The sequence below is a fragment of the Zeus faber genome (assembly GCF_960531495.2).
Source record: "Zeus faber genome assembly, chromosome: 18".
Taxonomy (NCBI): domain Eukaryota; kingdom Metazoa; phylum Chordata; class Actinopteri; order Zeiformes; family Zeidae; genus Zeus; species Zeus faber.
Window position 1 is genome coordinate 10,340,817 of NC_137210.1, and position 27,180 is coordinate 10,367,996.

General features: G+C 47.2%; 1 protein-coding gene across 1 annotated transcript; it reads right to left on the minus strand.

Annotated features, from left to right (window-relative positions):
- Positions 1–91: 91 nt before the first annotated feature.
- Positions 92–13,035, minus strand: ccdc80 (coiled-coil domain containing 80). Its single transcript, XM_080018628.1, has 10 exons — positions 11,828–13,035; positions 10,053–10,250; positions 9,371–9,912; positions 8,529–8,840; positions 7,941–8,097; positions 6,258–6,394; positions 5,243–5,394; positions 3,902–4,005; positions 1,820–1,903; positions 92–978 (listed from the first exon to the last, which is right to left on the minus strand). The coding sequence occupies exons 1-10, from the start codon at positions 12,468–12,470 to the stop codon at positions 656–658; spliced, it is 2,652 nt and encodes an 883-aa protein (XP_079874754.1). The 5' UTR covers positions 12,471–13,035; the 3' UTR covers positions 92–655.
- Between the last annotated feature and the right edge of the window lie 14,145 nt (positions 13,036–27,180).

Genomic DNA, 27,180 nt, shown 5'->3' on the forward strand with positions numbered 1-27,180 from the left:
TCTCAGTGAAACTAGATTTATTACATGTATTTTGCCACTAGGGGCAATGTAGACCAACTTTTGATTCTCTTGACACATTAACAAACGTAGGCACAAGTAAACAAACGTTTATTTGCCATAAAGCACAAGAGAGTATAAATATAATATAATGTATAGCAAATGAAACTTTACAATAGCAAAATTGTGTTCATGGACCTTTTTTAAAAAAAAAAAGTAAATCCCTGTACCTCAAAAGCAACACGTGTCCAATAAATACAAAAATGACCCATTTAAGCCTATTATCTACAAGATAGAAGATCTGTACTGATATAACAAAATGGTTCATTTAGTCTTAAATCGTGCAAAACCTCATTCGGAAGTTGAAATCTAAAAAAACGGGGAAGTACAGGAGCGATGCCTGAACCTCCAATCTTATCTATACACATTTTTCACCGACAAGTTCCAAATACAGGTGCCTTGTCCTTTATCATTACCTCTTTAGCATATATAGGAACTAAAATGACTCGGGAAAGCGTAGAGCCAAAGGACTGTGGCTTCCACTAAGTGCTAAAGAAAATACAAGAATCTCCATCCAGCAGGCTTAGTGCCTGTTGGCAGAGGGAGAAGTTAAGCATCGGGCTGAAAAACGGCAACCACCACTGTTGGTCTGTACACATTAGTAACCGTAACCCTGGTGATAGCCATCCTGGTATCCGTGCTCGTACCCGTGTTGGTGGTAGCCATAGCCGCCGTATTCGTCCTCGGGGCAGCGCATGCCCAGCGACTGCTGGATGGCCATCTCCTGCCTGCGTAGCTGCATAGAGTCCACCAGGTCATAGATGATGGCCATGGACCACATGGGCGAGGGGTACCAGGACTTCACGTTGCCGTCTTTCCCCACCAGCAGCATGGAGAAGTACTCGGGGCTGACCTGGAAGTAGTTCCTGATGTCCTTCACCAGGGTGGCGGACAGACCCTCGCGCTCCACTGTGGCACTCCCTTTAAAAAAAACAAACATAAGGGCTTTAGCCACCGTGACCTTACGCTTTGGAAGAGGTCAGTTTTAAACTGCCTCTGAAAACCTTTTTGTACAGACGGATGTAACTGTGACATTTTATTGTCTCTCTTAGTAATACTATTATTGGATACTACACATAGAAAGAGCCGTGTCAAACAAAAGGGAATTCATTTTGTTATGGATTGGCCAATGAACCCAATTTATAACAACAATCTAATTATATCATCTAATTCCATATTATCCAAGATAACTGATAGGATAGTTATCAACTTGATATCCAAAACAATAAAAGAAAGACTTTGTCCCTCTTTCTATTCACTTTCCAACCATTTTCTACATGCATTTCTGCCCCCTTATCCTCAGAGGTTCCATTAAAACCTTCCTTAAGAGGTGCAGTGTGTTGTATGTACCAAGAGGACTAAATCAAAACCATAACTATCCTATTTCCATTCTGGATTCTCATCCACAGCAGTATACAATGTACTCATGCAGCTGTGAGGCTGTCTGTCTGTCTGTCTGAAATAAGGCCTGCACAGGAGATGACAGATTTCTGGGGCCGGCCCCCGAAATGATCAAACATTAGGCAACCTCAGGCAACATGAAGTAACACCGGTGAAGGCGGGGGCCGGTTCGTGCAGAGACATTGGGTTTGAGTAAACAGAGTAAGACTCTGGGTTTTCTTTTAGAAAGAGGAGAGCTTTCTGGAGGTAAAAAAAAAAATAAAAAATAAAAAAAATCCCAGTAGAATGACTGTGGAGTGCAGAGCAAACTGGAGGCACATATTAAAGCCAATGAATACATTTCGGAAAAATTGGTCCTTACCATTTATCGGGTAGAGTTCCAGCACTCCGCCCATATCCGGTTGCTCTGTGCCGACCAGCTTCAGGATGGAAATGTGTCTCAGGCCTAAAAGTTGCCATGGAAATATGGAAAACAGGGAAAAAATACTTTTCAAAGACAAAAACTTATATATATATATGTCATCTTGCACACGTTGAAGTTGGCTTTATTATTGGGACCGTTAAGCCTTTGGTTTCTGGGAAGCCAACGGAGAACGTAGCCCTTCTGGCCCTGTCCAGCCTCATGTGAAGGGAGAGGGAGCCCGACAAAAAACCCCGGCATGAGACAAAACACCGGCTTTGACTAGGTGAGAGCCAAGTGCTGAATACCAGGATCAAACCTCCCAGGCCCTTAGCCCAGTCAGCAGGACAGGCCTTTGTCTGGGAACGGACGGAGGGAAGGGAGGGAGGGAGGAAGGGAGGGAGGGAGGGAGGGAGGGAGGGAGGGGAGAGCGGCCATGGGTGCAGGCCCAAGAGCAACACAGGAGGGAAAGCGGTCAGCATGGCCCCTGGTCTGGAACTGCTGATAAGCAAGAATAGCTTTTTTCTTTTCCATTCACCTGACCGCTGCTCATAATAATAACAGTGGAAGATCTGTTGGAAACAGATAGGGTCAGGTTGAATATGCATGACGGATCCGGACAGTTTTTATTTTCACATTTCAGTTCCTGTAAGTGTCAGTCTTAAACGGGACCCCTTCCATGAGCTTTCACTGCAAATGATTAGGCTTTCGGTAAGACATAAGGATATTCTCTGGGATGTTCCAAACGTACACGTATCTTTCGAAACCTTTCAGACAGGTCGGACGTATCCAAAGTTTTGATCAATGTCTCTTTTGGTCAGAGCTGTGGAAAAGTCGGCTCCTTAGTTGACACCTACTGGCCTATTGTCATTGAAGGAAAAAACCTGTTCCCCCTGATAGAGCAGCCAGTACGGTCATCATGGAAACACGTGCACACACACGCACACCCACACACACAGATTGTGAAAACATCTGGAGAACTGAGGTAAACAAAAACATTCCATCTGATCGAGGGCTCCCAAAGGTGGAGACATTAGCATATGCATAAGTGGTCTGACGGATGTTCTGGCAGACTCTGAAAGGGCGCAGAGTCATGGGTTCTTAGGTGAAGTTCACCGTGATAATATTAGTCTATGAGAAGTAAAATCACATCACCACATTTAATATGTAAAGGGGGCAGCCGGACATGATCTCAAAATAACCCCTCACGGGGTGATCTGGACACTGATGCAAATGGGTCCTGTATCACTCTGAAGTGACTGGGAGTGACTGAGAAGGCGTGCCCGTTACGCGGGGCTTGTTCTGTTTCAGTCGTTCAATTCATTCAATTAGAAAAGGAGTAAATCTACAATAAAAAACACACTGTTTTAATTTGCTTTGTTTGAAAAAAAAAAAAAAGGCTCTGATCTGAGCTGCAGATCGCGTCCGCCGCCCTGCGGTGCTGCTGGTACGGTCCACTTAAGGGGTGTCTGTAATCGCATTGCAGAGATTCTTCCAGGCGTGAATATAGGAAATATATTGTAATGTTAACGATTACAGGTAAGAAGGATGTATAAATGTTTCGACCCCCTGACCTGTTGTTTTGACCTCTTTTGGGGGAGGTCCAAGTCTTAATTAGTGGGGTCAGAGCCCCCAATCACCCCCGTAATTCAAACCATGAACATAGCTAACACTGCAACAAAGTAGACACCTATTCACATTACAAAAAAACCCGAAACTTTGATCTACAAATTACCCGGCATTAGCATTAGGATGTAGGATGTGAATCCAGGCAGAGAAGTGGTTTCCTGTGACAACGGTCATTATTAAGAAACAACTGACCACTGATCGTCACTATTGACCAATCAGAATCGAGTATTCCACAGAGCCGTGTAATAAAGAATGGTAGGCACTCTCGTAACTCAGGGAGTCTCTTAATTTGTATTACATATACAAGTATATGATACAGCTAATATACATATATATATATTTTATATCACAATTTAGGGCATGCACCCTCACATGGTTGTTGGTTCATTTTAGAACTGACGGCTGGTGACTCACCGAGGTTACAGGCCTGGCTGTTGAGGGCGTAGAGCTGCTGCTGATAGGCCCACTCCTCGTCGTTGGGGGCGGAGATCACAAACAGACGGCGTCTCCAGCGGAACCTGCAATCATTGCGGGATTTTTTTTAGGACAGTGGGGCACAAGCGGCGTTGTAGAACAGCAGTGAACATTCCGAACCATGGATTGGATCACGGACCGATATAATCCCATCTTATCGCCGCCAAAGAGTGAAAGCCCACAATTATGGTCAGAACCCTGCCAGATCTCTGCACTGTCATCAAAGTGGAATTCAGGTTTCCATGGAAACGGAGAGCAGTGCGCCTGTTTTAGACAGCCGAGGAAAATATTTGACTGCTGTGAATCAATCCCGAGGAAGGGCTGCGGTTTATGATGCTTTTATATATAACAACATGACACACACACATACACCCAGCCTGACGATATCATCCAAACACAGCCCATAAACGGCACATACTGTGGCCGGACTGATTGGCAGGAGGCGGAGAAGCAGATGTAGGATGGGAGTTGAAACACGGTATCATTTCCGCGGCCGCCCGTAATTTCTGACCACTAACGCCGGAGCCGTATATCATCTGTTACATTACACCGATTATCCCAGGTTTCACACGCACTGAGGAAAGATTCTTTCCCCCAAACTAGTTTCAGATTATGATCAGCTGTGGAGAGAAATGTTGGAGGAAAGTCCAATAAGACCAATTTATGTGGTCTTTATATGTCCCACTGATCGCCTGGTCTTTGTTTTCATGGTATCTTTAGAAGAAGTAGTGCACACATCTGTTCGCGCGAGTAAAAATGAAAATTTCCCTCCATTTTTGCCCTTCTGCCGCTTTTCCCCGTGAATGTCCGCTTTAAAGGCCGTTGTTGCGCAAGAAGGGAATTTCATAGGGAACGGGCAGCAGGCTGTTTGGGCAGAGAGGTCTCACAGTAATGGACTGTTTTCTCTGTTGAAACTCGGTTGGTCATTCAGCATGCGTGCGGCCAGAATGCTGTCTCTGCCGAAGAGCCGACGGCGCAAACAATGGAGCGATGAATATGACCGTGAATGTTCTTGTGTGGGAATAATTACTGCTGTGGAAACATCTAACAGTAATCACTCAGACAGGCGCCGGAGCGGCCTTTGTTGTCCGAACAAAGGCGACTTTTCTTTGTCCCGCTATTCACCGTGTGAATAGCTCCATGATTTTCTCTAGCGATACGGTGATCGGATTCACCTGCGGTTGGGGATAGATCGGTTCTGTGTGTGGCTCTAAACGGTTGCAAACGCGCTGTTGATTGCCGTTTTTCGTGGCCGTTCCAGCTCGGGGAACGCCCGCCCACCTGGAGAGGAAGTTCTCCAGCGACCGTGGCTTGTCCTCCTTCTTGCACTCCACACCGTCCCTCTTCTGCTGCTCCATCTCTCGGATGCGGGAGGAGAAGGTGTCGACGTAGTCGAACACAGCCTTCATGGCGATGGGAACCTCGTAATATTGCTGCCGGGGGAATGGAAAGAGAGAAACAGAGCCTCTGGTTGAAGGAGCGACACAGCCATGCAATGAAACCATGGTGCTTATAGGGAGGGAATCTGGAAAAATAAACAAAAACAGAATGAAGGGAATAATAGGACAGGCATTGAAGATGTTTCTAATAAACATGAAACAAACTGTGCTTCTATGTGTGGGGTGGCACACAAACATTCCTGATGTTTCCTTCAAAGAAGCAGGGGAGTGGCACAGCACCGAGCATCAGGTTCTATCTTTATCAAAAGCAATCACAACCTCAGAAAGCTTCTTTGAGATGTCTCGTTCAGAAAACACATCACGGAAGAACATATAAACAAACTGCCGCACACGCACACACACACACACACAGAGAAACCCACTTTGGTAAGGATGTGCTGAATCCGCTGTTATAGACAGTCTAACTCTTTCACATCCCTCAGCTCTCTCTCCCTCCCTCTCTCCTGCCTAAACGCACAACCGCCGCGCGGTTCAACACACTTCCCCGTCTCTGCCTCTGTCTGCAGCAGCAGCAGCAGAAGGGGCCGAACACTGGCGTCTTTGTTGAATCCGTCTGAAAAACAGCCCGCCGATTTCACCGTGGCGCACACTCACACACACACGTACGCACACAGCTGTTGGAGCAAACGTCAGGTTACGTGAATTACAACAGTGTTGAAAGTGTCCGAGGCAGGATGTTGGCGGCAGCGGGTGAGGTCGTAGAACATGGCAGAGGAGGCTCAAACAGAGAATAGGCGGAGACGGGATCAGGGCCGACGTGACAGACGTGTAGAAGTTTTAGCCCACCGCTCCGGGGGGACTAAGGGACAAAGTGGCAAAAAGCTATGCCCTCCCACCTTGACTCTCATGTCCGTGTCGGTGAGCACCATGTAGAAGTCATTGTGGGTCATGCCAAAGTCCTTCCTCAGCTCGGTGATCAGGTCCTGGTTCACCAGGTCCTCCTGACGAAGGCCCCGCATGGGCTTGTCGTTCTCTGTGGATGGGCAGCAGACAGACCCTGGTTATAAACCGTGAAGCGGCTTCCACATACAGTACAGAGGTAATGTGTGTGAGCAGCATCTCTCACTGAATGGACTGTCTAAAGGGGAAAAAGTCTGAGGAAGCCATGAGGGCACGTGGGTTTTGTTCTGTTCTGCAGACAGCCTGACGGGCCGAGCTTTAAAGCTTTAAACCAAGGATTAAGAAATAGTTGCCGATTGGAGCGCGTTATGTTTGCGTCTACTGTCGAGCAATGAGCCTTCTGTGGCGGCGTTCAAAAATGTCTCTTTTGAAATACGTGTTGAGATATCCCTTACAAGACAACCTGCAGATCTGTGGGATGATATTCACCGACTGAGATCTGGTACTGACTGAACCAAGACACACACAAAGACACAACGATACAAACACACGCACACCATAGAACACACACACACACACACACAAAACAGTATATGTACATTTCGTGTAAGGAAAGCCCGGGCCAGCAACAGTAGACACAGATTGAGGCAGGAGACAAAACAGAAGGCGGGTTGCCACCATTAAAATTACCACTTTTTTTTACACACACACACACACACACACACACACACACACACACACACACACACTGACCCACTAAGTGAGTGGAATAAAAGTGTAACCGTCATCGTCAGGGTCTGGGTTGGGTGTGTGTGTTTGTGTGTGTGTGTGTGTGTGTGTGTGTGTGTGTGTCCTCACCTCAGAGCCTCACTTTGCATTCCATCTGGATAGAACCCCGCTGTCATTGCGGAGTGACAGACTAATAAAGTTTTACAAAGTGGGTTTCTATGCAGTATCCCAATATTAACACGTGCCGACTAACGAAGGCCGCAGAACTTCCACGGTCGTAAAAAGTATCCAAATGAGAAAGCGAGCGTGTCGTAAAAACAGCGGCGGTTTTGTTCCTTCTGTACAAGAAGCTTGGAGAGATTTAATAAAAGGGACTCTTTGAGAAGCCTTCATGATTGGATGATGAGCTCATGGTGCTTACGTGTGTGTTTGTGCGTGTGTGGGGGCGGGGTTGACTAAGTGTCACCACCTTACGTGTTGGCTACTGAGGGGGCAGACAAACGCCTGGGATGACACATGGAGGTTATGTTCGTCTGGATGAAGTCTATGAGTGTGCGTCTCTGCTTGGGCGTGTGTGTGTCTGTGTGTGTGTGTGTGTGTGTGTGTGTGTGTGTGTCTCATGAAGGCCAAGAACATTGTGAACTCTACGACACTAAAGGCAGTACCGCAAGCATTTACTGTAGAGCAGTGGGAGCCAACAAGATAAGTGACGGATACTTTGGAAACATGTAAACATTCTATTGCGTATTTCTTCAGAATCCGTAGCACAGTGAAGAGAAGAGGAGAGGCTAGGAAAAGACAGAAGACAGGAGAATAGGGGAGAGGAGAGGAGAGGAGAGGAGAGGAGAGAGGGAAGAGGAGAGGAGAAGAGGGGGGAGGAGATTTAAGGAGGGGAGAACAGAGGAGGGAGGAGAGAAGAAAAGGGGGGAGAGGAAACAGAGGAAACATACCCAGCTGGTAGTGGTCAATTTTCATGGTGGAGTTTGTGAGGGAGCCAAATATGGTGATGATGGAGAGCTTCCTGATCGCCATCTCGCACACCGTCTCTAGATACTCGTCCCGCTGCTGGACGTACATGCTGCTCTCCTCCCTGGGGGATGTTATCAGCTGGAGGAAGGAAGCGAGGGAGGGAGGGAGGGAGGGAGGGAGGCCGAGAGGGGGAGCACAGCCCTTGGCGGTCAGATCGACACGTATACACACACATGCGAAAACACACAAATGAAAGGCACACACACTATGGAGACGGTGTTTACATTGCGCTGGAAGGAGGGGACGGGGGCCGATGTTTTCCCTACCGCTAGCGATAAGAATCTCAGAGAGGGGCTGCAAACCTCAGCTTTAGAAACTCTGTCGGCAGCCTGTTTATAGCCGCAGCTCCGGCGGCTCCAAATATTTCATGGTAATCCGCGTGGAACGCCAGGGGAGTGTGATCTCATAAGAATGACACTAATGCACATTATAACAGTAAATCACACAGCGTGCACGTAGTTAAACGCCCGTCTGGCCGTGGTGTTTAAAGAGAGTGCGTCCGTTCTCACCAGTAGTCGCCTCCTGTTCTCAAAGTAGTCCAGGAAGGAGGCCAGGGTTCCCTTGGGAGGGGGCGGCTTCTTCGTGGGCTTTTGGTACTCCTCCTTCTCCAGGTGCTTGGACGACTTCTTTCCGTTTTTCTTCTTCCCCGCCTTTCCTCCCCTCCTCTCGCCCTTTTTGTCGTTCTTTTTCTTCTTCTTGTCGTGCCGGTCGTGCTTGCCCTTGCCCTTCCTGGTGGGGCTGACGCCGCCCTCCGCCTCATCCGGCCAGCTGGCCGTCGGCTTGACGGGCTCGTATTTATCCTCGTATTCGTTGGTCAGCACCTAGACACAGTGGGGCAGGTCAGCTGCTGAAAATGTCTCAAAAATGTATACACTGTGTGCGCTTTTTTTAGGACGGGTTAAAACAAAACCAAGCAAAGTAATCCATTAGATCAAGAATAAGGAACTCAATATTGTGTTTCAATAATGTATTTTGTCTGGTGCAAATGTGAAATAACACCAGGACCCGAAGGAACAGTTGCCATGTCGCCCGGGCAACCAGATTTGGGCCATTGTCAACAATCTTGTGTTGTCCCTGTTGATTATCGAAATATGGAATATATATATTGAAATATATAATTATCACAAAATTACAAAATGAATACAATTTGGCAGCCATTTTGTCAGTATTGGCAACGAACAGCTGATGCACAGTTTTCAACTTTGCAACTGCTTCTAATGTTGTGCCCTTGGACCCTTTTTATTATAGTGTAGCTATTATAATGATCCAACGGCCCTACAAAAAAAAGGATCACTGTTCAAAAGAGAAGCGTCTAGTGGAGTGACTGATAATATGAGGCTTCCAGAATCACCTTCTGTTCTCCGTTCCTTTTCTTGCCCGTCTTGGTCTTGGAGGGTTTATGGGTGACGGGCACCAGCTTGGGGCTGTGCGGCTCTCTGCCCTCCTTGTCGGTGCGGTTATCCCCTGCCGGTGTGGGCCTGAGCGGGTTCCTCTCCCTGTCTCTGCGGTTGTAGTGGTATGGGTCGGCCGTGGTCCTGGGAGCAGGCAGCCAGTGGGCCGTGGTGTGGGCCTTGGTTGGTCTCTGGGTAGTGGTGGTGGTCGGTCGTCGTGTGGTGGTGGTAGTCGTTCTTCTGGTGGTCGTCGGTTTGGTGGTGGTGGTCGTCGGCTTGGTGGTTGTGGTGGTGGCTCTGGTTGTCGTGGTGGCCCGGGTTGTGGTTGTAGTGGGTCTTGTTGTTGTTGTTGTCGGGGTGGTGGTGGTTGGCCGTGTTGTTGTGGTGCTAGCTGTCGTGGCAGCTGTGGTTGTCGTGGTAGCCGGTATAGGTCTCCTGAATGGTTTCCTGGTGAACTCCTTGCGGTCTGGTTTTTTCTCTGCTGGTGTGTCTACTGGTCCAACTATGGAAAGGGAGTAACAGAGTAGGAGAGACCAATATTAATGACTTCTTCAAAGACCGCTAGGATCCTCAAACACTGTAATAATTCTATAACTCCCCCTTGCAGAGGTAGAACTGGGAATTTCTTGTTCCCTGTCTCACCTTGGCTTGTACCTTCCTCCACTTGACCTTCCACACCGGCTCCTCTGCACTTCTGGATGAAACCCTTCTGACGAAGCTTCTCCAGCTTACGCATCGGTGACTGGTCGATCACCTCGTACATGGCCTCCAGCCTCACTGGGTAAGGGTACCTCTCCTGCACCTGCAAGGTCTTCTTCAGCAACACCATTCCAAATTTGCCTGTTGTTTTGGGCGTTGTGGGACAGCTCAGTATTAACAATGGAAAAGAAAAGCATGTAATGCTGTGCTCAAATTCTCCTATACAAACTCATACACTCCAGTGCCATCGCTTCAACTCCTCAGCTCTATAACATGGTGTCCGCAGGTATCAGAAAGTTAATACTTTTCCAGAACCTTTTAAGTCAAATTTTAACAAAATCTGAGACTGATTTTCGCACAAATTGTCTCTCAAGAAGAAGGTTCGGCAATAGGCGTAGGGCTTTATAATATCAGGAATTTTGACTGCGATGTAAAAGAACTTTACTTATTTTGACGCAAATAAATATATTCATAAATAAAATATGATCAAATGTTGTTATGTTGAAATCAAGCCTCATAAACACCTAAACTTCAAATGTAAGATTATTTGTTGACTTTTAATCTGTTAAGCCTGACGGACCCGCTGGCGGTTCCATGGCGCAGTCCATGTCTGACATATCTCTCACAAGCACAGCTTTTAAGCTGAGTTTACGCTTGTGTTATTAGCGGAAACTAGACAAGACTTATGAGTCCGTAGCTGTAAACCATGTCACCCTAGCTTGCTGTGAAGCGGGCGGCAATCTTTTTTGAAAAAAAGTAAATGGGCATGACTATCATGGACTAACCAGGACAAGAGGTCCCTTGACCTCTCACATCAAGATAACTTAATGGAATTTCGGGTCACTAGTACGACGCAAGTGTCTCACCTATACAGCCTTGCCTGACATATGTCAGATACATAGCTAGCTTCAGGCTCCTAAACAGACCGGTTTCAGCGTGCACCGAAAATATATTGTTGTCGCCTTTTTTTCTTTCCCCTATTTCTGCACACTGTGTTACCTAAACAGTCATGGAATTGTAGAAAATTTAGAAATGGGTTATGGCTACAAAGCTGAGACTCTGGTAAATCCAGAGAGCCCAATGACATTCATGTGTGATGAAATATGGCCTCGTCGTAACCATTTCAATGTGATTGCGTTGCATTTTTTTTAATTGACTGTACTGTAGAAAATTACATATTGTGACCTCTAGATTAATCACAGCCTCGTGAAAGTCTAGACACAGAATCTAGCCATTTTCATAAAATAGTGCTTGTCATCCAATCGTCAAAATCGCACAAATCTCCAATGTTCTTTATTGATACGGCATGACAGCATTAAGTGTTCTAAAGTGTTTTTCAAGGTCATGAGGTCTTCAGGTGGTCTTTTGGGGGATTTCTGACCCTTTTTGGCCGTTCTCGAGTGGTCAAAAATGGTGAAAGTGTATCAAAGCTGTGTAACTAATGTTATCAACTCACAACTTGGGGCAGCAACTAATCACACATAATTGAGTATGGTAATGGCCATCATTAGGCATGAGTAGAATGTTCAAAGTCCATTTTACGCTTAAATATTATTAATTTTATCAGGTGTAATTAAAAATTATAATTGCCACCACCACCAAGAAAGGGGCTCCGTGCTTAACAGGTTAAGCCCTAATATTTGTAAAAACTGAATTTAAGATATTAAGCGAGCATTTGAGGAAACTGCAGACACCTTGTTTGATCAATGGATTACTACCTTTTTCCAGTTTGAGGAAGCTCATGAGTCTGGGGATGAGGGCGGTGTCCAGGGGCTCCTCCATCACCTTGCCCTCTGTTGTGATCCTCCTCACCTTTCCGCCCATCTCCCCTTCCTGGTGGAATATGACTATTTGGTGCACATGGCGCTCCGCCAGCTCGCAGTAGACGTCAGATTTCAGAAGTGACATCATTAACCTGTAGTAACCATCTGAGTCGTGCGGGGCCGAGATCACCAGGACTCGGTTCTTCCCAGCGAAGCTGGCCAGAAGATTGGGCGAGCCGGCGCCGCTTGGCATCCGGGAGACCCTGGCTCTGGCCCCTGGAGAGCCTTCATCCCGGACCATGACCCCTTGTCCAGACACCCTCCTCCTCCCCCCTCCTGCTCCTGTCTGGCTCTGAACAAAGCCCTGGTCAGCCTGCACGGACTCCCCGTTTTTGGGGAACATCACCGATATTGCAGACGCGGACCCGGGGCGCGCACCCGCCAAAAGGCGCTCTTTCCCAGACGCGCCGGGCTGGAGACGCCCCAACCTAGTGCGCCTCCGCAGCTGCATCCGCCCGAGGTGCGCCTGTTTGTCGGCGTCACCTGTCCAGATGAAAATGAATATAACGACTACACTGAAAGCTAACGTCCCCCGCATCGCTGTTATTATTATGGGGTGTCAGATATGAGCAAAACACTTAGAGATCCAGTGCATCTAGCGCATCTGAAGAGACTCGACTCGGATAAAGGCGCATAACATAAAGTTGCGTGGTCTGTGGTCTTTCAAAGCATCACTTCTGTTCGACAATCCGCCTAATCCACTCGGCTGTGTGTTCTGCAACGCGACAAGAACCCGGCGTTGAGTTTAAGACGCGAAAAGCCACAAACGAATGTCCTGAAAACTCACGTTCCTAAAGTGTATCTCCGTCGGGACTCCGCTTATGAAACACCATTATCCGTCATCCAAACTTCCAAAGTGTGGTCAGAAACTCCTCAGCCCTGAGAAAATGAATGAAGGGGCGATCGGGTCCCAAATGATTTGGGACAGTTTCACATTTCCAAACTGTGCTTGCATTCAAATGTCAATAATCATAATAATCATAAGAATAATAAGACGCTCATTAATCCTCAGGTTTATTTCCAGTGGTCTCTTGACAGAAGTGCGGTCCTACATGGAGTTCTCTCTTCTTGCTCTTGTTGGCCAACCTGAGCTGTAGAGGTTTTCCCAGAAGTGTCCACAGCCCTCAGCCTCCACGCTCTCCTGCTACGAAACGTCAGGACCTGACTCCGGAATAACACGGTTGCCAGTTTGGAAGAAAACCCCCTTTCACCGGACTATTTTTCTTTTTCTTTTCTTCTCCCCCCCCCCCCCCCATAGTTTGGCTTGCAATTGGGCCAAACGCAGGCGAATATGTTTTACATCACGTTGAAACCTGTTGAATTTTGGAATAGTTCGATTTTAGACAAAGAGAGGCATATTTTATTTAAAAACTGGCAACCCTGCTGGGATGAGAATGACCATAGTATCATTGTCAAAAGACCCCCCCCCCAGACACACGCAAATGAAAAAGAACTTCCTTCATACTTTGATATCCCTCTTAACAGATCAAACTTTCCCATGCAGCTTGTCAAAACAGGGAATTTCCATATTGTGGCATATAAAAGCCGAATAGACATGGATGATTTAGAGAAGAAAACAGAGAGCCGGGTTATATTTAGCCTTCAGAGGCTCGCTGCCCTTAAACTCTGTCACAAAACCGTGTATAAAAAGTAAAACAAACTGGCCAAATGAAGGGATGGTGCTTCCAACATAGCATAATTGCAATGTATGTTTTGGATCCTTAATGGTGGCCGTTTCAACCCACATCAAACTTTTTCCATTTCCTCTGAAGAAAAGAAGCATCAGCCATTCTGGACCATTTTAATTAGGGTTTTTCCTAAATCAAGGTCTCCCGGCTAGATAACCACAGCGTAGACTTCACCCACGTCCACTCTCACCAGAAAGGCACCAGAATGTGTGCACGTTTGCTCGGAATACAGCAAGTAAGAGTGCAAAAAGAGGTTCTCCGGACACAAGTGTTGTGTCCCGGGAAAGTAAGTTTGTGCACTTCCCACACAAAAACCTACGGCACTGGAACAGCAACCCCACTACCATGACCCTGATCCCTTATTTATATGCAGTGGTCAGCCCAGGGAAACAACCACCGCTGGCTCACCCAAAGCTCTCCTTTGTATTGAAATCTCTGAGTGACAGCGAGGAACCTCCGCTGTATAATAACAGTAGAAATGGAATCACAGTATGTGAGCAGTTCAAGTGTAGACGATAAGCTATTATGGAAAACAGTCGATGCTTCTCAGTCGATAATCAGAATCACATGCAGACTCCCCCGATGGTGATGCAGCTGATGTTTTGATGGAGGGGTCAAGGGCCCCAAGGCATCCTGCGTTCCTCCTGATGTCAGCAGATAGACTCCACCGGAGAAGAAAGAACGGCTTCTCTCATGGAAGCTCCGTCTTTGACTGAGAGACGACCGAAACGGAGCAGAAATTTTATTCCTTCGAGCTGGAACTCAGCTGCTCCGTTCCCCCCTTAAGGAAACAGCTCTCTGTTGCACTGTTGTATGGAGGAGGGGGGCAGGGAACCCGATGCTCACATTGATTAGATTTGACTGCCTGTCCCGCTATCTCCCTCTTCTTCTTCTGGAGGGAGCGCGGCTGAACATACGGACTCCATCAGCTAAAGGTCTCCGATGACTTAAGACTGTAATTACGGTCTCCACGCCAAATGACAGCGCTCCTCTCTGCCCACCAAAGGGAGCGCTCACTCCGAATCAGCCGCCATCTAAATCATTTACAAGACTCCCGACTGCACACACCATGTATTTTACTTCCCAAGTCCTTCATTACAGACCTTTATGACAATCAAAGGGCCCCGATCCCGCAAACTCGGGGAGCGGATGACCAGGTTTCAGCGGAGGTTTAAAGACGTACATCAGAAACACTTGCTACATGTGGTTCACATATTGAACGACTTGCAGCCGAGAGGATTAACAACACACGCTTTAAAGTGTTTCGTCTCCTCCCAGTGCTTCGACCTCAAAGTCCACCGGACTAGGAATAGGATGTGGGGGATGTGACGGGCACAGGACGCGGCGCTTGAGCCAGGGCGGGATTTTATTTGGAGCTCGTATCGCAATGAATTTGATATTGCCGGCTCGATCCCAGACTAAAAAAGCCCTTCCCCCACTTGTTGCCACTGACAAATATTTTAACCGAAAGCGTGAGTGGAAGACGTCAGGTCAGTTCTTCCATTCCGCCCGTTTCCTGGTTGACACCGTGACCTCACAAAGCCTGACTTCCCCCTCACATTTCCCGAAGTCGTTTGTCTTTCAAACGCACCGCTGGAATTTCCTGAGCCCTTCCGTAAACGTGTATTTGTCCTGATAAATAAAAAGCCCACGCCAAGGTATCTGTTCTGTCCGTATATCCCCTGGAAAAACAACTAGTTGCACCAGAGATACTGTACGTGAAAGTTTGCACAGCTGCTACATGCCTCTATATAAGGTAGTGAGGGTTCAGTGCATGTCTCTTTCTCTTCCAACCCTCTTTGAATGTACATATTTGGTGCATTGACCCAAAGCTGTATTCTCCCCCAAGCTCTACCACCATTTGTCTTCTGCCTATTAGGTCATCAACAAAAAAAAGGCATGGACATCAAGGTCGGACATTGGACATCATCATGGAGCCTGCAGAGGAGCTCGGGGCTCAGACCTCCACCGCCCCGGTAGAAATATGATCATTGTTTAGGGATGATGCCGCCTCACTCCGCAGTGACATCCTGACCCCAGTGAAGTTTTGTTGACACAGCAAGTTCAGTGTGGGGTTCTAGTCATAAAGACCATGACACCCGACCTTTCCCCTTCGCCCCCAGAGCTGCGCTGCTGTTTTACCGTAACCGTTGCACTTCGGTGAGAGGGAATCCTGTCACACGCACACACACACACACACACACACACACACACACACACACACACACACACACGCGCGCACACACACACACACACGCACGCACATGCACACACACATACACACACACACACACACACACACACACACACGCACACGCATGCACAAGGACACGCACGCACACACACGCACACACACACACACACACACACACACACACACACACACACACACAGGGGCAATGTTGTTTCAGAGGTCAGAGACAATTATTATAATACAGCAAATAATGAATCAAGAGATGAAGTTTCGTTAGTGCCTCGTGACCTTTAGAATGAGGACAAACACCATTTGGTTCCCTCTGTCTTTAATCCAGCCTCATAACTCTGTTTGAGTGTGTGCATGTGCGTGTGTGTGTGTGTGTGTGTGTGTGTGTGTGTGTGTGTGTAACACAGATGGATATTTAGCCTGCACAGAAATATTCTGTCTGTGGACATTAGTCTGTTTTCCAGCTGCCCCGCTGTGGCTTGATCCAACTATCTGGTTTTCCCCTTTTGCACAGAGCCTTGACTGTTAGGTGTATCATCAGCTCGTAGTCTTTAAATAAATATCGGTAGTGACAGGAGCACAGATAGCGCATAAAAGTAGCCACCGCACACGGGATATCTAATGGGGTACTGATGAGTCCCGTTTGGGGATTGAGTGTGTTCAGTAGAGTTGCAGTAATTCTCAGAAGGTCTCCTGACTTGGTTCTCCTCACCACAGACTCCCTGGAGCTTCCCGGGTTGGAGGCACAGCTAGGCAATTTAAAAGTTAAAGGGCCAGGCTTCACATGCAACCAAAGCAGCCCTCATGATTTTCATAATGCTGTCATACAACAATATTCAGGGGTGGAAAAGCCTTATATTGTAAATGAAAAATTAGTTTGAAGTCAGTCAGAGACTCTCAAACATAAAACATCCAGTAGAAACTCCCCCCCTCGTTCCTCCTTCCTTCCTCCTCCACTTTCTCCGCAGCTCTTCTGTCCGCGTCGCTCTCCATTGTTCAAATTAGGGATTTTCTCTCCATCTTTTCATGTGTGTGGCTTTTTCCATTTGGGCAAAAAAAATGACCTCACATTCTAGAACACAGAGCAGCTGTGAAAGTATGTGAGAGTTGGTGTACGCTAGTGTGTGTGTGTGTGTGTGTGTGTGTCTGTGTGTGTGTGTGTGTGTGTTTGTGTGTGTGTGTGCGGTTGTGTGGGTGTGCTTGTGTGTGTGCGTGCATGTGTGAGTGTGTGTGTGTGTGTGTGTGTGTGTGTGTGTGTGTGTGTGTGTGTGCGTGCGGTGCGGAGGGTCCTGGGTGTGGAGCTCAGCCTAAATCTAAAGCACAAGAGTTTTGATGGGACCGGCAGACCACAGGTCTCCTCCTGCTGAGCACACCTTGTGCAAACAAGCAGAGCCCATAGAAGGCCTCTGATCGCAGTGGGAGGGGTCGACTCTATTATTTGACATCTTGACTTAATATTACTGAGAGGGAACGGTCCATAACTCATCACGTTGATAACGAGATGGGATCATGCGCCGTGGCACACCTTCTGAAGTCTTAGAAAAGCGTAATGAAAGTTGCAAGTTCGCTTCGTTAAAGGGAAAAATGAATCGATCACTGTTTGGCATGTGGGACAGTGTGGACTTATATATCTAGTGGGTATCAAGCTATATATTGACACTTCTAACATGCTGGCAGAGCTAATCTGGCCTTTCTTCACACTGTTGGCCGTAAAACAACCGTTTTAAAAAAGTCAGATGGAATGAGTATGGAATTTCACATCAGACAGTCGGCCACAGGAATATCCTTTGCATAACTATAAACCTCACGTTGAACCCCTAATACCTTCATGGGTAGTGCTGAAAACGGGTTGGTTTTCGGTAAGCGTTCAATAGGTTTTCACACATTGATATTGATGAAATTGTCCCGAGTGGAGTCTGAAACCGCGTTGGATCTCGGAGGCGCGTTCAACAAACGGTGCCGCTTCAGTTAACCATCATCGTGCACAAGAACTCCATTGACGCAAGTGAATAGATCCTTCGCAAAGGTTTTCTCGGCTGAGCAGCCTCTAGATTTATCAGCTCGCCGTTGCATTTGGGTGTATATTACCATGATTCTGTTCATGTGTAAGCCAGGCTTTGAACCGATGACCCCCTCGGCCATGACTCTGGTCCACCCCCCCCCCGGAGCTGCACATCAGGCCGGGCCCATTCATCATGTCAATGGTCGGCCTTTCATTGGTGGGTGAACGCCATAAAAGGCCTGCCGTGTAAGAGCGACTGACCATGAGTCAATCCCCACATGGCGCTCGCCAGGACACGGCTTCCAGGCTAATGACCCTAGCATGTGGCGCTATCAAATCCTACTTGTTCTATTTCCTCCGTGCAGGCACAGCAGACATATTATAGCAATGACTTGTTCAACGGTGAACCTGAGACTCCCTGAGAGTCACTGGGGGACATTTGTCTAGAAAGCCCCGGTTGGGGGGTGGGTTGCAAGCTGAGAAAGAAGGTTGTTAATACCGTTCCCGTCCTCACACGCATCCACACTCGCACACACGTAAATACCTGTCTCCTCATGCCCGTAAGGCCTTCTCACCGTGCCTAAATTGATAAATGATTTTATTGTTTATGGCTATATGAACTACATTCATCACAAAAGGAGTGAAATGATGCGTGTCCTGTGACCTTGACGTGGTATTTTGAGAGTGTTTCCCAGCGTTTCCTTACAGCGTGTTGCGGAGGCGGAAAACTGTAATGGATGGCGGCAATATAACTTGGCCCAGCGGCAGCATGTCGTACGGCCACCTTATCCGGGCCACAGGGACGCACTTAAGATAATGTTATGATCCACATCTCCAAAACCGCGAGGGGAACCAACAGCTTGCATTCTTGCATTCGATTAACAGGGAACGGCGGCGGGGAGAGGAATGTTTTTGCTGCCCTGATCACTCTCGGGTGTAGAAGCGATCGTCTCGGAGCGAACTGTAACCAGATTAATTCCATGTGTATTTTTGTGATTAGTATGGAAATGGCTGCGGTGCGGGGTCTCTGGGAAGCGTGAAGGAGGGCTCTGGCACAACAGAAGGATGAACAGAATAAACTACATTTGCATACAAAGTTTCTGCCCCGGGTTTTCTCTTCTCAATGGGACACATTAATTACTTTCACGGCTGAAAATCCTATTTGCCACTTGCCATTGAAAGCTGCCATTAGGCTCAGGGAGAATCTCAATGATCTCTCAAAGCCGATGCCAATCGCATTCATTGTGTTTCCGTTGCTTGGAAGTCCAATTACGCTGCCGCACAGATTAGATAATCACTAGCAGACTCCCACATTCACAAGGTGCTGGGTTTATAGACCTTGAATCTGAGACACACGCACACGCACACGCACGCACGCACGCACACACACACACACACATACACACAAATCATCATTTCTAAGCCCCATGGCTTGAGGGTGGAAATTGTAGATACATAATACAGTTCAGCAGATGATAATGAAGTCTGGCTGTTTGGAAGGATTCAGGCCCTGGATGGATGCAGCCTGCGGGCCTCCGGGCCTACGGGCTGAGGATACGGATTTAGAGGCTGATCGTGCTCCATCGTCATCTTTATTAGGCCTGTAAACATGTCAGCCCTTCAAGCACGTTAACAGCTCTCAGAGGATCCTCAGGTTGACGTGTGCATGGATTCTCCATCCGCCCACATGGTTCCCTTACTGCTTTTCAGGCCAAGGCCATCGGTATAAAAGAGGTGAATCCTGCAATAGCTTCTCCGTGCTTGTATGGAGCATTCAAAATCAGCCAGTGAAACAAACAGCTGTATCTGTAAATCCGCCCATTACCATTCCCCCAGCTGTCAGATTTTGACAAATGTAATCATGCATTGTCTTCTTTGCCGGTCACTCATACTCATTTTCCCACTAGTTTTGCACTGAATTTTAACCAAATGTGTTAAATTTACAGGTGTATCATCACCATTACAGATCCATTTCAAATCCTTGGGAAGTTAATGACTGTTATCATGAGTTATCCGGCAATGCAATGGATGAAATAACATCATTGTAAAAGTCAGTGCTGGGAGGGTAGATCTATAATATGTACAGTATGTATGAACTGGTGAATTGTGTTCAATGGCTTTCACCCTCCTCCCTAGCAGGCTATGGCCTCTTTCTGCCTGTTATGTAGCGTTAATAACAACCCATCTATGAAGAGCATAAATCTTAAATATCCCACAGACAGAGAGAAACATCCCCCCGGGCTGACCTGGGCTCAGGAGGCACCAGTTCAAAATTAGAAGCCAGACTTTGAAATGAAGAAATAAGAAGAAACGCCAAGCACACAGAGCAGTCAGTTTGAGAGTGATGAGGGTGCAGCAGACTGTAGACACAGGTGTTGTAACCATCAGCGGCTTTTCTGGATATTTACCGAGGGATATTGAGCGTGCCTCAAGGAGGCTGTGAGTGTCAGGAAAAGCATTTTTTTTTTCTTGTCTGTGCCGTGGATCGTTGTGCATGCGACAGATAAACTTGAATCTTGAACTTGACGCGTTAAAGTTCAAGCATACACATTTTTATATTGTGGTGATATTTGAAAAATTGGTGATACAAATCCAGACACCGCTGTTGTGCCAGGGAACATTTCCTCCAGCCCACCCTCTCTGTGTGTTGGAAGCAACTACAGAGGAATCCGTCAACCTGCCTGTCTTGTCCCGTATTCACAGCCGCTCTGCAAGTCATTTGTATAGCTGTCCTTCTTTTGAAGAGGAGACCTAATGGAAAGTGTCTATAGATCTGTAAATCTGCTTTTAATAGAATGGTCTGGGTGTAGTTAAAAGCACATCTGACTGTAATATGCCGTGGGCACAGACTCTCAGAACTTTTCGGCGAGTCTGCATTTTGGGACTTATGGGGCGTTTGAAGAATCTCCTTCCCCCTGCAGCCTTCCCTCTCCCTCTCCATCCATCCACCGTATTGGGGTCTTTCCATTAATCCCTTCGCTGCGATGTGATCCTCGATGTGAATCCTTTTTACAGTGGCGTGATCAGTTGGTTTTTTCGTCTAAGGGCAGTAACGTACAGTATGTGATGCAAATATGACGGAGAGGGGCCTTCTCATGAAAGTGGGAAGGGGTGGGTCCTGATGTTTGCAATTATTATGAGTGGAACACAGTACAGCGTGTGGGAAGGACAATATTGTTTGAATAGTACATTCCACAGTCAGCCTGTACAATAACATTCCCTACATTCACAGCTATGAGTATGAGTGATCCAAAGAACCGCGGTAAGAAACCGATGATCCGGGTCAGTAAGCTCTCACACACATTATGCTTTTACCTGCGGGGGGTCGCACATACCTGAAGGGAACGCACACCTTATGGAGCTTAGAATCACAAGTGTGTGCATTCCCCTTTCTTTACCAGAACTACGGTACAAATTTTGTCAAAAATGAAACAAGTTTCTATATGCATAAAGATGGACATTACATTACATTTGCTTACATTTGCAATATTTCGCGGCTCAAATAGGTCAATTCAATTTGAGCCCTGAGGGTTTGGGATGTTGACACGAGCCCGACCTACAGCTGGAAGAGAAGCTGAAAAGCTTGCCCTCTGCATGCCTCCCAAAGACACTGGCTCGACCGGGCTCTCCACACCTTTGCATAAACAACTTCCAGGATCGTTGTGCGTCAACGCTAGGAAGGGCTTTGAAGAAAGCCCCCTGCACCTGAAGACAATTGATAGCAGCAAGCCTCTGTCTGGGATGTGTATTAGGATCCCAAAGAACACACACGTGCACGCACAGGGATAACATATACATAACAAATGGTCCAATAGATCTATAAAAAAAGGCAGATTGACGCTGCATAAACTAAACATAATATTAAAGAAACCTGACTCAGACTAAAATCCATTATGTAAGAGCTATTCTAACTACAACTGTTCTGCAGCTTCTTCCACTCCTCCACTCTGGTCTCAGCTGGGAGACATTTCCGAATGGACGCAGGGAGCACATTTACCTCCCCGTCCCAGGAAGCGGAGCAAGGCGCTGGCATCCTGTCTGCTCTCACAGTGGCCCGAGGCTTGAATGGCTAAACCCAATGGCCAGGTTGACTCTAGAGACGATTAAGGATGAGAATGTTTGCTTTCTGGCCGGAGCCAGGCCGGGGTCTTCCACACTCCCCGCGGGCCCCCCCCCGGGCTCGGCGCCTCCGCTGCCAAACCCCCTCCGCGTCCGGCGGCCCCTGACCAACACTGGACACCAAAACACCTCTGATGTCTGGCCGATGGTGAATGGAGCCTCAATGCCCAGTTTACTGAAACTAAAAAAAGAGCGGCTTCATAGGAAACCTCAAACTAACACACACGGCTTGCCGAGAACTACATCGGGTCATCGCGAGCGCGGCTGCGTGCGTTCACTCCAAAGCGAGGAAACCTACATAGAGATTATACCATGGATCATGATTAACCACTTTTCATGACCTTGGAACGTTGGCAGCAGCGCTCCCATTAATACTATGTCTAAATACAGTATATAAAAGATGTATTTTTCTTTGAAAGCTTTGTTCGAGAATTGGAATGAGGTGAATGCATCTGCACTACTCAATGCAATGCACTGACTTTGACTCACCAACACTGTACATGGTTGAAAATTCCCGTCCAATGGACATACAGTGTAGACATAGACAGTTTACCGGCCAATAGACACAGGGTCTGGAGTCCACGGGTGTGGAGTCAGAAAGTGCTTCTTAAATGAGGCCGAGACGTGTAAGGCGTCTTGGCATTGTCCAAAATTGACTAACTAGCCCGACTAAGATAGTGCCCTGTACACCCTGCTACAGTGAGAAAAGAAGAGAAGTCACTGAAACAAAAATGGAGTGGGTGGACACCAAGTAGTGTATTGGAATGTATTTACTCCTTAGTGGTTGGAGATTTTCAGGCCCACTGCAAGATTTCCTCACATATGTATCTTAATGGGTGCTGTCCTGAGAACACAGTGTATTTTGACAAATTAATTGAATGAATTCCCAATCGCTGCTCAATTCACAACCTCATGCACGTTCAAACAGCTGACATCCACTGCAGCCCGTCTGAGAGTGGAAAGAGTCTTCGCTTCGCAGTCGCCTTTGACTCTGACACAAGACTCTCGCCGCGGAGCGGGCGACACGGGCGGTCTGCGCTTCCCAGACGCCCGCCGATGTTGACTTTGACGCAAAGACACCGGCTCACCGGTGCGTGGAGCGGCCGGATCCGAAACATTTCTTGGCGAAAGAAAGTCCTGCCGGCGCCGTTCCAAATAAACCACCGCTGCCACATTGTTTTACCCGCGCAAATTGGAATCGAAGAAATAAATGTTCAAGTTGTTATTGTGTGACACGTGAACCGAAATTGAGTTGACAACATTGATGCTTTATAGAACTGTGATATGAACTGTACATGCCTATACTGTATGTTTCCCCTGCTGTCCGCCTGAGTTTTAGTCTGTTATTTTAACTATTTAGCTCAATGCTCAAAGAGGAGGGCCTGGGAGGAAGGGTGGTACCTGACTTGAGCATCTGTCAATGCCAATCCCACGACCGCGCTTCAGGGCCAACGTTAGATGGGAAGCGGGTTGAAAAATAAATAAATGACATGTACACTCTCTGGCCTTTTGTTCCAAACTCATTTCCTCTCCTTTTTGATGTTCGGAGGCCAGTTTATAAAGCTGCCAATCATGTTAAGTTGTTACAGAAAGGTCCTAAGTGATTTAGGCTTCCTCCAAAAAAGGCTGCCGCGTGTCCCGTGAAGACATGCCAACATTCCGCCGCCGAGGGGTAACAGCCAGCGGGTCGTTCCCTTCCACCATTTCCTGCTTCTTCCAGGTGTCCGTGCAGCGCCTTGAACCTGGAGAGGACCGCAGCCTGAGGATTTTGAGAAGGTAGCGAAAGACACAAGGTTCGCTGACAGCAGTAAAATATTACGAGCGTGTCGTTTAGCGGCCCCGCATGCAAGTCGATTCCGCCAGAACTGTAACATATGAGAGAAGAAAAGGTTTAAAGAATTCGGATAAAACCCGGAGATAAAACGCAGCTCACCAATATGAGACAGTTAAAGCCTCGCGCTGCAACAAAAGGGGTTTTCAGACCAGAGGGTGCATTAGTGCTACGGCCGAGCGCTGAGGTCTGGCTTTGTTTCGTTTCCAGGGACATCTGTGTCTTTAACTCAGATTAGGCTGAAGTTGAAACGCCTGTTCCACAGCTGCTCTGGCAGAGGCGCAGCGTGAGGGCTGCTGCAGTAACGTGCCTGCGTGCTGCCGACGGACAGATTGATTCGAGGCGGAGAATGACTCTGGCTGAGGTCCGCTGCTCATGTCTGATCTAGCCAGTGTGTGTGTGTGTGTGTGTGTGTGTGTGTGTGTGTGTGTGTGTGTGTGTGTGTGTGTGTGTGCGCGCGCGTGTGTGTGGGTGTGCAAAGATGCAGGGTCACCCCACCCAAACGGAGCCTTTTCAGCTTGCTGGCTCGGAGTGGAGAAGTTTGGAGAACTGTAGTCCCGAGAACCTTGGGAACCGTGTTTGATTCATCCACCTCACTCCACATACAGAGAAGGAGACAAATAGTGCAGTGAGACACGGCTCTGACTCAAACTCAAACTTGGCAGGGACTTTAATAGCTTTGGATCATTGCCTTTCATTTTAATTGTATTAAAGTTTTATACACGAAGTTGCGCTGTGAATAATTATATTTCGGAAGCCATCAAAGTTAGGGATTCGATGCAGGTATTTCATTTGGTCAACCCTGCTCCACCCGAAAAACATTTTCTAGCCATTTGACTGTAAATGGTTCAGACATTCATTAGGTGACGGCAGAAATGACACCATCTCATTTCCTGAAACTCTCAGTTTGCAGCGTCGGCGTTGCCACCGGACCGAGGTTTTACGCAACAGCCATGTCTTCAGAGGCTGTGGGCCAAATATGAGCTGGACCAGAAGCAACATAACCCCCGACTATATGTGTAAAGCCCACAAAAACAAACCTGGACAGGATATGTACACACACACACATGCACACACGCACACACACGTACACACACACATTCATATACAAGCATTGCCCTACCCCCTACTACTATATGACTTGAAAACAAATACACATCTAAACTGAGGAGAAAGCTATTTTTCCCCTATTGTGAGTTTAGGTAGGCACGTGTCCAATAAAACTCCCAGTGCTTTTTGTAAAAAATAAATAAATAAATAAATAAAAAAGCCTTCCTTGTTGGGAAGGGGCTGTGGAATTTGGATGTTCTGTTTGTACATCATATGAAATCCCTCCTGGCTTGGCCTTCTGTTGAGGGATAGAGGTACAGTAGATATCTCCACCCATACAACATTAGGAGGGAAAAGGAAGATCGGCGGAGGATTAATTACAAGCACACCGAGTTTTTTCCCTTTAGGCAGGGGCCGTTCTCATTAAACACCTGGGGAACGCAGGTCCGAGTGGATCTGTGTTTCCCCTGGAAAAACGTGTTTTGTCTGTGTCCCGCTGCGAGCTTCCCCGCCAGAGTGGTGACTTAAGCGGTGACGGCTAATGGTGTGCTGCAGGTTTTCCTGCTTCGTATATCCGCATGATGGAACCCGAGGAACCTTTGAAAAGCCGCAGCCCCTCGGGGAGCGAACCATGGGAAAGGTTTAATCGAGCATTAGTTACCCGTCCCTGCCGTCTTTCCAGCGTTATCATTGTTAAACACGCCGACGCCGGTGGCGGTATCAAAGTCACTTCTAGGGGTAATATTTGGGAGCGGTGCGCTTTTAAAGGCCTCCTCCAATTTCTTTTCCCTTTGAAATGCAAAGACGGCCGCAGCCCATGAAGTTTCCTTGCGCGAAAACAAATTAAAAAGATCTGTCGCATTAAAATAATTCTGGATTGGATTGAGAATCTCTCTCTATCTAACACTCTAGTTTTCTCTAGATTTGTTGACATGGCCTGTGAAGATAGAAACAACAAGATGGAATCGATCTCCAAAGCTGAAGTTATTGAGTCAGCTTGAAAACCTGCTTCATTTGTAATAGGTTGTTGCTCATGTTAAGTCGGGTTTGTTTATAACTGGCTCATTACTTTTAAGATTTACATTAATCTTTGCCAATGACCCCCAGTACAGTCGTGGCAAAAAGGGAAGTACTTTTTTGCCATGTGCAACAACCACAAAACCCCCAGAGAGAAGAGGAATGACTTTATTGATCCCCGTGGGGGGATTTTCCCTCCGCATTTGACCCTTTCCAACCAGGCGGCCAAGGCACGGTTCCCTTCACATCTAGAGCCAATCATGCCTCGGTCACGGGCTTCAGACACATTATCTGTATGTGTATCATGACGTGACTGTACAGTATCTGACCATTGAACATTTTGCATTTTATGCGTATACTGTAGGCATGGACAAATGAAAGAACTGGAAAAAGGTACCGTTGAGTGAGCCGTGCCGTCCTCCACCTGAGAAATGATTTAACTGAAGAGTAAAGTCACCCTGGAAACTAGATATAGCATATACAGTTATAAACTAAAACCATATGCACTATGTAAAATACTCTGTTGACTCTCTTCTGTCTTTGTGTTTGACTGGTCCTATGCATTTGGACTGTGGTGTGAATGTCAAAGTTTAGCACTGTTTCCCTTATTAATATCTCTGTCATCTGTTGCTGTGAACCATGATTATACAATTCAACATAAAACAGTGGAGGGCATTCACATGTTCAACCATAATATCCGCCACTGTGTTGATTACATAAAATAGTTGTGCAAGCAAAAGAGTCCACACGCACGCATGCACGCACACACGCACGCACGCACGCACACACACACACACTTAAATGTAAAAAAAGTTGTGTTTTTTTGCAACAGAAAGGTCAGGGTAAACACCAGGACAGTGTGGATCATTGTTTTCTCATAAGAGACAGGAATCGCCACAGGAATGTTCTGGGGAGATCAAAACGTGTTTAAAATATACCCAATGAAAGAGCCACAGAGAATAACAAACCTGTTCAGAGTGTGTTTATAGCCACGGACACAAACACACGTCCACACACACGTGTGTGTGTGTTTGTGTGTGTGTGTGTGTGTGTGTGTGTGTGCGCAAGGTGCAGGCCCCAACCTCTGACTCTGATATTATTGTGAGGGGTTTGCCCCCTAGTGGCCATGTCTCCGTTACCGGCTCAGCCGCTGCCATTACCAGAGACGGCCACAAGGGGAAGCTATCGTCCCACTCAATTAGAGTGACCCAAAGTGACCCCCCCCCCCCCCATCCCATCTTAAAGCACATACCAGACCACCCTCCTGCACTATAGTCAGTTCATCTGTCACAGATTGCAACAGGCTACTATCTCAGTTGCATTTACCCGTTCTTAGTT